Genomic DNA, 13,362 nt, shown 5'->3' with positions numbered 1-13,362 from the left:
AAAGCGTTGAGAAAATTGAGATCTTGAGCCAGCAATTTATTCAGTTAAATGGAATAGCCCCTTAAATCATTACTTCTTGATACTAATGTTACAATGTTACTAATAATCAATGTACAAGCACGCACGCAAACACACACACACATACACATTCGGCCAGAATCAACACTCATCAAATTAGGCGATAAAATATTCACAACCAGAACAATCATAAATGGTAGCAACACGCAACCAATACACAACCAATGTGTATCATGCTACATTATCCTGCATTCAAGTGTCTCGCGGCTATGAAATCCATACTGACGATATTTTTCGACCTGCCTCTAGTGGTCATGCACACAACACACGTTGAGCGGTCAATATATACACACACCACAGACACGCTAGCATTGGATTTATACGGTTTGCGCGAAAGGCTACTTGATTTTCGGCCATGCATACGCTTATGTGATTGAAATCTTCAACTATCACCACAAGCGTCGTGTCAGTAGAGATCGTCTTATGTTTACATTGGAAATACGTATTGTAGTTTCATCGCCGTGCAGTGTCTGTAATTCAACTTCGAATTATATTGAATTTGTCTTCTCGTTTGTGTGCATAATTCATTATCGTTTCACTTAATACGTTTCGCTCGTTATTTCTGTCATTCGTTCGATCGTGTGCAATCGATACACATGTGAATCATTTGCGGAGAAGTTCAGTATACAGTGGAGCTGTACGGAGTTCGGGGGATATGCCATACATACGTATGTATGAAGCAGTGCGTTTATGGCTACTTAGATGTGTATTGAACAGCAATAGAAATGTAAACACAGCAAAAAATGCTGTTTCGCTCACACTTATAGCGTATGCACAGTATCTCCGCCGAACTCCGCACAGCTCCGCTGTGCACTGGATATATCCGCAAATGGTTCATTTGGGCAGAAGTCAATAATGTATAATTTAAATAAGAAAATGTCAAATAATACCAATTACGTCATTTGGTTCGTCCGATTAGACGATCCAGCTCATTTCAATGAAAAAGGTTATCTGAAAAACGATTCAGTTGTAACTAGAGCACCGCACAGATAAGGTCACATTTTTGACGTATTGCAAAAGCAATTGGTTTGCCTTACAAAGTTTCTTACAAAGAGTGTGATCTTAAATAATTGGTTGTGTGTAAACAAGTTCTTTTCTGTCGAAAAGCTGATTTGTTTTCATCGCATATTGTGTGTTTAACGTAAGAAGATGAATACAGTTGGATCCGAAGTAAGTGGGTTCATTGGAATTCTTATCGTTCAAGTAACCATCCTGATTCTATATGGCATTTTCGTCCGGTATGACTATGAAATGCTACCAAGTGGCGGGAAAAATGATACTGCCACATCCGAAGAAATGTTGGCCAGCATTGAAAAGGAGCATCGTGTCAGCTACCCACGTAAGTCTTTGTCTACAGACATTTTACCATTGTTTAATTTCACCAATTGAAGAGCATAATGTACCGTAGCCCACGTGCCGATTCTATTAATGCACATTCAATTCCGAACAAACATAAGCTATCGCAAAAAAAATGAAATGAATTCATTCAATAATAATATTGAAAGTAAATACACGGAAACAATAATGCTTACATGATGATTCTTCGTAATATCATCTTTCGATGCGAGACTTGCAAGTGAATGTTGGCTGAAACAAAAGAATCGTATCATTTCATTCGATTGATGTTAAACTGACGAACTGAAGAGGATAAGTGAGCCCGTTAAGGATGTTAAACGTGTATAAACAATGCCATCAACCATCATCATATATGCTTTTAAAAAAGAAAACCATTATCGTTAGGTTAATAACGTCAATTCTGAGATTGCAAACGACACGGAAGAGAGTGTATACCACACTAGCGAAAAGAGAGTGCGCGCAATATACTCATTTTAATAAATAAGCATTGGAATATTCTAGTAGACGAGTTGAACCGTTAAAACATTATCCTGTCTTGTGCAGCTATCTTTCGTGTATGTTTGTCGATTTAAAAGTAGTTGAAGCACATGTCGTTGGTGTATAACATCGTCATTTAATTATCCTGCATAAAAATCTGCATAATGTAAGAGATGAACAGAGAGATAGAGGGAAAGAGAGAGATAGAGAGAGAGAGAGAGAGAGAAAGAGAAAGCGTTAGATGAAGAGAAAATGCAAACGAGAAATACAACTGAGAATGCCTAGCAAAACTTGTGCTCTATCATTGTAAGCTTATTTGTTAGTTTATTGAATGAATGAATGAATGAATGAATGAATGGATGCGAAGCATATTTGGGAAAGAAAAGCGCGTGCTACAGGCAGAGAGAACAACACACACGTTCACAACTAATATGACAAAAGTGAATGTGAAACGAATGGATATAAATATGCTTGATTCCGAAGTTCCCGAATGTTCTGCATCCACTTCAGAGACGTTGGATTGGCAGCAACGAATGCCGTCATCGACACACACACACACACACACATACACATGCACACGCATGAATTGTAAAACAAGCACAAGTTTCATAAATTTAACATTAACATTTATTATTATGTTTATTTGTAGTAGCTCGTTTGTAATGTTATACGTTTCCTGTACGGTAAAAACCAGGTTTTGCACACGTTCCCATGTTATTTGTGACGCGCATTTTGCTCATGTTCCAGCCACTGCGTTTTTATCATCATCATCTTCATATAAAAAGTGGCTTGATATGTTCTCACTCTCGAACCACGAGACGTTCAAATCCACGCGTTCATTCTATCGTTCAATGCTCCGCATTTGCTACGTGTCGTCTGCACATGAGGGAGAGAAAGAGAGTGTAATCACTGAAAAACCATGTAAACAGCGAATTTCGCTTTTCCTATCCATCAACACAAATAATTCGCATGTTTGCTCGACAAAAAGGTTATGCGACTTTTCAACAACTCGTTTTTTTTTCTCGACGAAATAACTTTGGCTAGCAAATCTCTTGAACTTCCAAAGAAATTCACTCAAAAATTTCGTTCAAAAACTACTTAATTAAATAAATTTCAACATTGAAGAAAAAAAATTGATATGATATGTGCTATTTTTAGTAATTATTAATATGAGCACCGAAACTCGGTTTTCGTAGTCAACATCGATAATTCACACGCTTCATGCAAACATTAATATACTTCCTAATTGTATTAAATAAATAAAAGGCAAGTCGGTATTTATGGCACGAATATTCATGTTTTTTCCTCTCTCTCGTACAAATTCGTAATCCACTACTTAATATGCAATAAAATTAGCGAATATTAAGATTTTTACACACAAAAAACAGCAAACCTGGAAGAAAAAGGTGCAAAAGAAGCGGGGCAAAGGAGCGTTAGCATATTTGCGCATCGTAAAAAACCCATTTTCAATAAAACGCTCAAAAATAACAAGCACGATCATAAAATCCAAAGTGTTTATAATAAATGTTATTTTCGCAAAGCGCAAAACGTGCACCATGTTGTTGTTGTTGGTGGTGGTGGTGGTGCGCGGTGTGGTATATATAGTTGGCATATGAGAACTCAATGTCGTTTCGCATGTTCTTGTTCATAACCGATGTTACAACGAACTGTGTGTGTGTGTATTAGTGTGAGTTCCATCATTATGAGCTCATGAAATTTAAACGTGTGCCATGCACACATCCACCTGAATGGCTTACTTCCCGTACACACACAACAACAACTTGACACAACGAACAATAGGCATAGTTTTTTTCTTCCTTCTCACTCATGTATCTTGCATAAGATGCATTTCAAACAAAATACGAGAAACTTCCACCACCCTCGGTTTAAATTAGAAGAAATGTGTGAAATGTCTCACATGATCCCATTTTTAATAATTCTATGTTGTTACTGTTCGTACAGTATTTCGGCATCCGTATGGTTCAGCATGCAGCGTTGTGGAAAAAAGTAGTGCAGTGATGATGACGCTTTGTGCTACATTGAATTACCTGCACCAAGTATCAATGCGAGTGAAACTTTTCAGTTTGAAGAGGCCAACATCAAAAAGTAACATTTAAACGGGACGATAAATATGCGTGGCACGAGCATCAAGAAATGCAATGCTCTGTGTTGCAGAGGAAATATTCTATAAAAATTATGACACATTAGTTTCCGTCAAAAATGTTCTTCTCTCAAATCATTCACTGAAATTTTGTCACGTTACGATGCTACGTTTCTTCTTTTAGCACTTTCATAACAACAATATTTTCACGTTTTCTGTATCTAAAAGGAATAAAATACCCGATCACATCGATTGATAGTTGACAATCGACATTCTATTTGTTATGAGCTTTGCTAGAGACAACAATTTCTCATCTCTACGACTTTGAATTGGTTGATGATAAGTCAACAATAACAACGAAAACAGCAATAACAAAAAATATTTATCTGTTTGTTATGATGCTGATGTTCATAAATCAAGTTTGAAAGTGAGCATTCATTCGTTCGTTCGTTCTTTTGACGAACTTTTTATATCCCATTTAAACATTCTTTATGTTCGCTTACAATGTTTTCTGGATCTGGATATGTACATAGATACTCAATAGAACCCATGGATGTGGATACGGATTTGCGATTGTTCATAAAAGCATTTCTATCATAAAATAAGACTTTAACTTAAGAAACTTTCACTATGTTCCTCTGTCACTCTGTCACTCTATCTCTCTCTTCTTTTGTCTCTCTCTCTCTCCTCCTTTGTCTCTCCTTCAGTTTCCCATCGAACAATTCAGCGAGCAAATACTTCGAACGATTATGATTTGTAGTCAAAGTAAGCGTAGTAAAACATGGGAATGTCTCTGTCATTCCACGTGTCACATCATCAAAGAGATTGCGTTAATCAAAACTGTGCGTCTAAGATATGTTTGTTATTTGATTTGTGCACAGACTTTCAGGATATTCACGTGATGATTTTCATTGGTTTTGCGTACCTAATGACATTCCTCAAAAAGTATGGATTCAGTGCATCGAGTTTCAATTTGCTGGTTGCCGCACTCACTATTCAATGGGCTTTTTTGGCCAGAGGTATATTTCAGCTCGACAATGGCCTAATTCGGTAAGATTACCCAGATTGTTATCATAAATTTCTTCATTCATCACCCATGGTATGTATTTGTTTTACTTGTGGCACAACGTTTAGCATTTCCCTGACTCGTGTGATTGAAGCAGATATCGCAGCGGCTGTTGTTTTAATCAGTATGGGCGCAATGCTGGGTCGCACAACGCCCATCCAGTTGCTGTTCATGGCTCTGATTGAAATTGTTGTTTATGCATCGAACGAATACTTTCAGCTGGAGTTGCTAAAGGTAATGAATGCGATTATTATCGACAAAATTCTATGAACTCAATTCGGAGTCTGGAGCGATCTGGTCAATTCATGTCGAAAAAGACTTCAATTCAAAATGTTTGTTTAAAATTGAATGTATGGTGACGTGCTGCGTTTCCGCATGAATTTGATGCGAATCGACTTGTTTTGATTTACCGCTTCGTTCTGTGCTGATGTTCCGGTCAATCGTGAATTTCAGATATTGAATAGCGACAAATGAATGCAATTGAAATTCGCCACGGGAACATACAGGCGGATCACAATCGATAAGCACAATGAAGTTCAACGAAAATCGGCTTTAATTTAGCAGAATAATATGAAAAGTGCATATCACTGAAAATTTCCACTGAGCGCCGGTTCCCCGTCGCTTGTTGACATATTCAATTAGAGCCCATTTGAATATTGCCTGTTTTTTGTGTTTCGTTCATCAAAAAATAATTTTTGCCATTACATAGATTACAGATGCTGGCGGTTCGATAATAGTGCATGCCTTTGGTGCATATTTCGGTTTGGCTGTGAGTTTGGTAATGCGACCGACACGCCAGGAAAACACGGTCGGCACAAACGAGGGATCATCCTACATATCCGACGTATTTGCAATGGTCGGCACAATATTTTTATGGATATTCTGGCCGAGCTTCAATTCAGCATTGTTGGACGATATCACGCAACAGCATCGGGCCATTTGCAATACATATTTATCCTTAGCTGCCGCCACGGGTAACATAATTCCAATACTGCTATTCACCCAGTCGAAAACAAAGGACGAAAAAAAAAATCATGTGCAAATCTGGTGACAACCGAATGAGAAAAAAAATTCGCATATCTGGCATTAATATCCACTTTGAGCTTAGTTGCTTTGAGCTCGGATAACTGATGGAGAAAACACGGATGAAACGAATTTATTTTCAATAGAAATCCATTTGCCAAAAGCGTTCGGTATTTTCAATACACTCACAATTGCCTACATCATACTTTGGTCACTTAAACTATTCAGCTTCTGAATGCATAGGCATTTCACATGAATATCAGCTTGATTTTGAATTCACTATTTTGCACATGACTTTTTTTCTGTGTCCCCCTTTTCCTTTTACTCTCATACGAATTGGCTTCTATTCCACTCACTCTAACCATTTCCATCCAATTTTATTCCAGTAACGACATTTGTTGTGTCTGCTATTGTTAGTCATCAGCACAAATTGGATATGGTTCATATACAGAATTCAACATTAGCCGGAGGTGTAGCCATTGGATCAGTTTGCAACTTGCTTATTTCACCTCATGGTGCCTTACTAATTGGCACCATTTCAGCCATTATTTCAGTGTTCGGCTATCGGTATCTAACGGTAGGTTACAATACAATTTCAATACACGTATTTATTGAGAACCACTCTCGCTGTACGGGTATGTGTGTGTGTGTGTGTGCTTGTGCTCTGTGCACACAACAATCGACATTCCGTTTCAAAGATAGTTTTGCTTTATCTATTTCGTTGTGTATGCTGCTGTTGCTACTGCTTCGGCTGTTTTTCTTTTCCCCCTCTTTTTCTTTCTCATTTCGAAAACAATTTAATTTTACTTCCATCGCATTTAATATCTGTTTTTCGTGCTCTGGGGGCATTTGAATTCGAACACATTTTGAGCATCAGCACTTTTCCAATATGAAAGCAATTTTGGAAAATCTAAATAAAGCACGACCCTGAAGGACACACAATTCCAAAGCATAAAATACAATTATTATTGATCGGTTCGATGTAAACCTTCTTTTTTTTCGGTGTATTTTCTTTTTCTCTCTTTCTTTTTTTTTCGTGAAAAACTTTGCGTTTGTTCGTTGGCAGCTGCAGTAAAAATAGATGTGTCGCGATGGGAAAAATCGAAATTTAATTTGTTTTATGGAGCGTAACGCATTCATATAACACATCAGTTGTGAGCATCTGAAAGAGAAAGAGAGGGGATAATTACTACTGAAAAATTGAATTCAGTAATTTTCGGTGGTTTTCAGTACTTTCAGTGCCCAATGTATTAGTATATGGAAGTACTGAAAATGGCATTAATTTTCTAGGAGAAAAATGTGGCAGCTCTGTCAAAACAAATTTCAACTGTCAAAAATCCCGATCTATTTTGATACTGAAAAACACTGAAAAGTACTGAAAATATTTTTCAGTATTTTTCAGTTGTTTTCAGTGCTTTCAGTCTTTTCAGTAGTGATTTGCCCCTTGGAAGTGAGAGAGAGAAAGGAACAAAAAAAATGTTGAGCTTTACACCGAAAATAGGGCGGAATGATAACAAGTTCAGTGGCAAAATGAGATCAAAAACCAATTTTCCAACATTTTATTATGATTATTTATTTAGGCACTGCTCGTTTCCCACCATAATAAATATGTTTTTCTTTCGCTTCAACTTTATTCTTTCGGCTGCCACTTGCCTCAAATCGGTTCTCATGCTTTCAGCGCGACTTCTAAATCACTTCGCATTCCAAATTAACAATTCACATCGACATTGACGTACAAAAAATCAATCAACCGAAAACACGAACGATTTTTGTTACGTCTCCTTTTTTTTAGCTACGTTTGTTGAAATATTTGGCATAAAATTGTTTTGTATCTGGAGAGGCTTTCGTTGGAACTTGTGTACAAAACCACATTGGTTTATTTCATTTTCTAATTTTTGCGGTTTCTCCTTTTTTCCCTTTGGCTTCTATCGTCATGGTCGTTTGCAGCCGTTGTTGATGTCGAAGCTCCGGATTCATGATACGTGCGGTGTACACAACCTGCATGGACTACCCGCAGTTTTATCAGCAGCATTTTCCATTTTTTATGCCTGGATCGCTTCAATTGACAACTACAAAGATTCACTCATGGATATTTTCCCAGCATTGAACCATAAAAATTCAACATATGCCCTTGAACACAACACAACAAGAATTGTTGGGGTAAATCCATTTATTTATTATTTAATCCGAATGGAATTTCACATTTGAATTTAGTAGCAAAAAAATCATTATGTTTATAATTCTCCTTGCAGGGTTTTGGACGCACTGTGGCCGAACAGGCTGGCTATCAGGCACTGGGCATTGTATCAACTATCATAGTTGCTGTGATTGGTGGACTCATCACCGGAATGATATTGAATTTACCGATGATGCGCAACTTAAAGAAGGAAGAACACCACGATGATGACATTTATTATAATGTTCCCGAAGATTTTAAGCACATTTAAGAAACAATGATGAAAAAAATTATTAAAAAAAGTTCCTACTCCTACATGATGCTTTGTTTTGAAGAAATACATTTAAGAATAATTATTTTTGCAAACCAATAAAAACCAAAAAAAAAAATAATTCTCTTAGAATTTAAAGAAAAGAATGATGGCAAAAGAATAGAATTAAGAACTAATTGTTGGAGATGTCCTCGAGGGGAGCTGGTTGATAAGTGTTCATTGTTTCCTCGGATTTGGTCAAAACTAATCTACGCAGCACAAAGAAGAGAACAACACCCACAAGAATCTGTGCAAGAGCGATGAGAACAATGTTTAACCACCATGGAAGAGTCGATCCACCTGCACATTAGCAAATTAATTAATTTTTTTAATTTTCCGAATTGTTTATATAATAACAAAAAAAACTAAAGAATTTAACTTACTGTAGTAGTGTCGAGTGATTGTTCGTCGACCACGCAATACCAAACGTCTGCCTTCCACCTCAGGCACGGTGATGCTCAGAATTACTGAAATATGTTAAATGGAAAATTTAAATTCAAAGAATCGTTCAGCATCACTTTTTCTACAGATGCTAAGCAATTGCTTATTGTGCACTTCAAAGGGTCTTTTTCTGCCTTAAGGTTCCGTTTTAATCATTTATACTTATGCAATGTCGGATAGACTTCTTGCAATATTTTCTTGGAAAAAAAGGGAATTAAATCCAATACTGCACCGTACAAGGTTTGGAGAACAAAGACATTGTTTATGCCATGCTGTTGTTATCATCAGTGAGCACTTAGCAAAATTGCATTTTACAGACTTCGCTCGTTTTTTCTGCGCTGCAGCGAAACTCGATCGTTGTGTGTGTGTGTTTCGCTCGCAATTTCTTTTATAAATTTTAATTTTTCCAACGATAAACAACGAAAAATAATCCATTTGCAGCAGACTTAGATGGTTAAATTTTTTTCTCGCTCTCGCTTTTTCTTTACCGTTCTGCCTCATTTTCTGAGATAAATTGTCATTGCATTGGAAACGATTACGATTCAGCTGTGTCTATGAAAATTAAAAGTTTATTTAAGTTCATTCGTCTGAGAAGTTTTAGCTTTTCACTTCGGATATAAAACAACAGCCATTTACTTTTCCATGAACTATTTGCTATTCTTTTCTTGTGCGGCTTTTTTTATTTCAAAGATGGGAAAATTGCTACGTAATTCGAAGTCGAGTCTATTTGAAATAGTCAGAACTATAATTTTTCATCGAACCAAATTCCCCAGTTTATTTTCTCCCAAATCCTTCGATGGGATTAGCGTCGTACGTTTGTACGTAGTGAGTGCACGCGAATCCATCATTATTTATCTTTATTAATATGGAGAAACTTGGTACGGTTTTGCTTATTTCCCCAAACGAAGCCGTTTAGCTTAGTCAATTATAATTATGAATTCATTGCAATCGATTCGCATACAATCCCAGTTGAACAGCACCGTTTGTTTTTCTTTTTCTATGATTTTCCCAAATCATGTTAATTATTTATTTTTCAAGCAATTTTCCTTTGACTTAGATCGGTATATGTATGTGTTTGTGTGTATGTTTCTTTTTTCTTCTACGTTTGCTCTTCGTCTTGCTGCTTTTGCGAGCAATATTTTTCATGGGAACGAAGCCAAAGTACGTAAAAGAAAGCAAGTTGAGTATGATTTTCATGCGATATAGCCAAGGCAGTGCTCGGTTCGTCGAAGCAGAAATGAGCTAAGAATGGAGAATTTAATGTGCTTTGCTTTGTATATTATAAACCTGCTTATTTTATGCTCATGATAAAAATGCACATTTCATCTTTCTTTTCTATGTTTCCATTTTTTTTATTTTCGTTTCATTCATTTATTCCCAATGCTCTCAAGTATTTAATTCGTGTATCGTGCTTCTGTCACATGAAAAATGCACCAGCGCAACTGGCACACGGCGTACTCTGTCCCTTTGCATACACATTTAGAAGTCGACAAATCGAAAACGAAACGATGGAGAACAAAAAACATACACACAGCGTAAAAAATGTAAATAATAAAAATTGATAGACAAATAAAAGCAAAAAAAAAAACTGAGGGAAATGCTAAAAAGATCGGCAAATGCTTTATGACTGTTTTTTTTTGCTGCAGAAAAGAACTTTTCAAGCATATTTCTGTTTTGCCTCCTATTTTTCTACGTTCTCTCTATTTCTACAAACAGAGAAATGGCAACTGCAAGAAAAAAAAATCACGACAAAGAAGGAACAACCCATTGCAAACTTTGTAATTTTTGAATGTGAAAACGATGGAGATATATATATATATATATATAGAGAGAGAGAGAGAGAAAATGCATGCATTTCATCAATGACGCAAGAAATTGGTTTTCAAATCGAATCGAAGGGAATGTGCATTTATTGCATTGGTTTGTTACCGAATTTATGGATTGGTTAAATGCGATTTATTGCTGTATTGATTATTATTATACTGCTGGTTAATTTTTGCATGTTTTTGATTGGAATACAATTTATGATTATATCGATTTGAAAATTAACAAAAACGTTGATGGTTTGATCATCCTAATCCGGATTTGTTGCAAAATTCCAGCCGCTAATTAACTTCAGCCGATTGCCTCGTATTCAAATGACTAAAAAATGATGAATTCAGTGAATTGCTGAAGCCATATTTCAATTCCACTGGGATTCAATCTAGCATGGGAAGAACGCATCTATGAATGTTTTCGGCGACGACATACAAAAAATTGCATTAAAAAGTTTTGATTTCAACTTTTTGCGTTGATTCGATATTTTGAAGTGGTGTTTTCGTTGTAATTTCCAAGCGTGGTGACAAGTGGCACAACGATAGTTGGTTTTTTCAGTATTCCCTCGAAATTTCGGCACACCAAACGTCGAATCATCGCTTAAATGATTGTTATGTCAGTCAGTGTTTGTGTATGTGAGAGAGAGAGAGAGTTTTTGAACAAAGTGGAACAATGTTTGACACGACGACAGTTATTTAGTCAGAACGACGTCGACGACGATTTTTCAAGCATTGCAAAGCGACAAACTAATCAACAAATAAAACATTTGTACACTATTTCCGGGTTTCCGTTGGCATTTCTTCGTCATGCTCACTGCTTTATCGTTGCCTTCGTCGTCGTCGTCGTCGTCATCGTCGCTGTCGCTTATTCTGTGTGAATCGATTGGTGGGTTTGGTGTGATTCAAAAAAGCATCTGAGAAACAGAGAAACACTGACTGAGCACTTATGATATCGCCGGTAGAGAAACAGTCGATCGAATACGAATAGCAAACAACAGCCAGAGAATAATGCCGTTGCCAAAAAAAAAACTTTAATCGTGTGCGCATATTTTTCATTATCGTTTTTCCATCCGCATTTCATACGCTTCTGGAAATAGTGCTCAAGCATCAAATTAGATGACAAGCGAAAAGTTTTAATGGAATGTGATTATTTCGTCACTGTTTGGATTCTTCATTTTGTACAAATAATACGGAAAGCTGGCAAACATTTGTTGTTTTTTCTCTTTCCATCTCGTTGATTCATGCATTTTTTTTTTATCTCGTGTGTTTGTGTGTGTGTGTGTGACTCATTCGAGTAAGTGCGATTGCACAAGCATATATAACAAATGGAATTCGTAGTCATCGCGTCTCGTTGCAATTTTTTAAGTGGAATTTATTGGTGTTTTTTTGCTTGTGCGCTGCATCTCGTTGATAGTTCTGTGAGCATTTCTGTCAACCAGCATGCTACTGCTGTTGTGCTACGTATTTTTTCACCTCCCAACAGAAGAAAAAACGTAGAGAAATTTTTGTGTGAAATAATTCAATGTGTTCGGAAGCGTATCCATTTGCGTGTCATGTCATTTTACCCTTCCGAAATTCATTAATCATATCCAGTGAGAGTTAATTTCAGAACAAAACAAAAATTCCTCAAAATTTTGTCTCATTATTTATAATTAGTTTTGATTCGAAAGATTATTATTGCACAAATATTCGAAAATCTGTTCATTAAAATACATAATTATTTACTCTGTTTTTCGCTGGTTACTGGTGACAAGTGGTTTTTGCGGGCAAGCCAAAATGAATTACATATTACAAAACAAATCAATTTCACCACCTCGAATGTGTCAATTAAATTTTTAATGACTCGTTATCGAAATGTGTACCATCCCAATAAACATTGTTGAGCACAAATCCAATGCGCTAGGCGTAGAAAAACAAATTGAATATATTTGATGCATATACCCAGCAGCGGCACCATGAATTCGAATCCGATTCGGGGTGAATAATTTCGATAAATGTCACACAGAAATAACTTATCAATTGCAGCGTGTGTTTTTTACGTACCAATGAGCACCGTCAAATAAATAAATCCACGTTTAATCGAATACATTTTTGATTCAGTTTTGATTGACCTGATTTTTATTCAATTCCTTTCCGAGTTGCTTTTTTTTATCGTTTCGTTCGTCTGTTACCATAAAAAAATGCCCGTAAATGCAGATGTGATTTATTTGGTTTTTACAACACCGAATAATTTATGCAAAAATATTTTATTTTAATCCCTGAACTGTCACCAAAATACCCAGAGAGAAAATATGTATTTTTGTCACCGTGAAACAAGCTTTGAATACTGCGACAAACCGAATGGAATGAGTCGAATCGAATGAAATTGCTATCTTTACATTTGAAGCAGAGATAACGCACTCCATAGATTAACGTTGAACGTTTTTTGTTTGTAATGTTTCGCTGGCTATGCTGTTGACCAACCATTCTATGATAAGATAATTCTGTTATTTTTTTTCTAGTTCACCTGCACTCACATGT

The 13,362-nt window shown here is 36.3% G+C and overlaps 2 protein-coding genes across 4 annotated transcripts; one reads left to right on the top strand and one right to left on the bottom strand.

The window, feature by feature from the left end:
* The first annotated feature begins 625 nt into the window (after positions 1-625).
* On the top strand, positions 626-8,668 carry LOC129573525 (ammonium transporter Rh type B-B). 3 transcript variants are annotated; one of them, XM_055454126.1, is made up of 8 exons: positions 666-1,219; positions 1,283-1,417; positions 4,894-5,062; positions 5,147-5,312; positions 5,788-6,052; positions 6,488-6,678; positions 8,049-8,261; positions 8,354-8,668. In XM_055454126.1, the coding sequence occupies exons 2-8, from the start codon at positions 1,330-1,332 to the stop codon at positions 8,546-8,548; spliced, it is 1,287 nt and encodes a 428-aa protein (XP_055310101.1). In that variant the 5' UTR covers positions 666-1,219; positions 1,283-1,329; the 3' UTR covers positions 8,549-8,668. The 3 variants fall into 3 exon arrangements, with proteins under 3 accessions (XP_055310091.1, XP_055310101.1, XP_055310111.1); XM_055454116.1 differs by having other exon boundaries at positions 626-1,417; XM_055454136.1 differs by lacking the exons at positions 666-1,219; positions 1,283-1,417 and adding an exon at positions 4,747-4,777.
* Positions 8,669-8,674: 6 nt separating this feature from the next.
* Positions 8,675-13,204, bottom strand: LOC129573571 (uncharacterized). Its single transcript, XM_055454247.1, has 3 exons — positions 12,886-13,204; positions 8,971-9,054; positions 8,675-8,887 (listed from the first exon to the last, which is right to left on the bottom strand). Exons 1-3 carry the CDS (start codon positions 12,929-12,931, stop codon positions 8,721-8,723), a joined length of 297 nt encoding a protein of 98 aa, XP_055310222.1. The 5' UTR covers positions 12,932-13,204; the 3' UTR covers positions 8,675-8,720.
* Positions 13,205-13,362: the final 158 nt, after the last annotated feature.

This window comes from Sitodiplosis mosellana, unplaced genomic scaffold (genome assembly GCF_009176505.1).
Source record: "Sitodiplosis mosellana isolate CC-2019 unplaced genomic scaffold, AAFC_SMos_1.0 Smas_scaffold_1, whole genome shotgun sequence".
In the NCBI taxonomy this organism is placed as follows: Eukaryota; Metazoa; Arthropoda; class Insecta; order Diptera; family Cecidomyiidae; genus Sitodiplosis; species Sitodiplosis mosellana.
This window is presented reverse-complemented; position numbering and strand designations above follow the sequence as displayed.

Bases quoted from the DNA above. Each gene is read 5' to 3' on its own strand.
- LOC129573525 (XM_055454116.1), top strand. From the start codon at position 1,228: ATGAATACAGTTGGATCCGAAGTAAGTGGGTTCATTGGAATTCTTATC. The intron at 5,313-5,787 runs GTAATGAATGCG...GCCATTACATAG, and splicing joins TTCAGCTGGAGTTGCTAAAG to ATTACAGATGCTGGCGGTTC. The intron at 6,053-6,487 runs GTAACATAATTC...ATTTTATTCCAG, and splicing joins ATCCTTAGCTGCCGCCACGG to TAACGACATTTGTTGTGTCT.
- LOC129573571 (XM_055454247.1), bottom strand. From the start codon at position 12,931: ATGTATTCGATTAAACGTGGATTTATTTATTTGACGGTGCTCATTG. The intron at 9,055-12,885 runs GTACGTAAAAAA...AACATATTTCAG, and splicing joins TTATTTGACGGTGCTCATTG to TAATTCTGAGCATCACCGTG. The intron at 8,888-8,970 runs GTAAGTTAAATT...GCTAATGTGCAG, and splicing joins AATCACTCGACACTACTACA to GTGGATCGACTCTTCCATGG.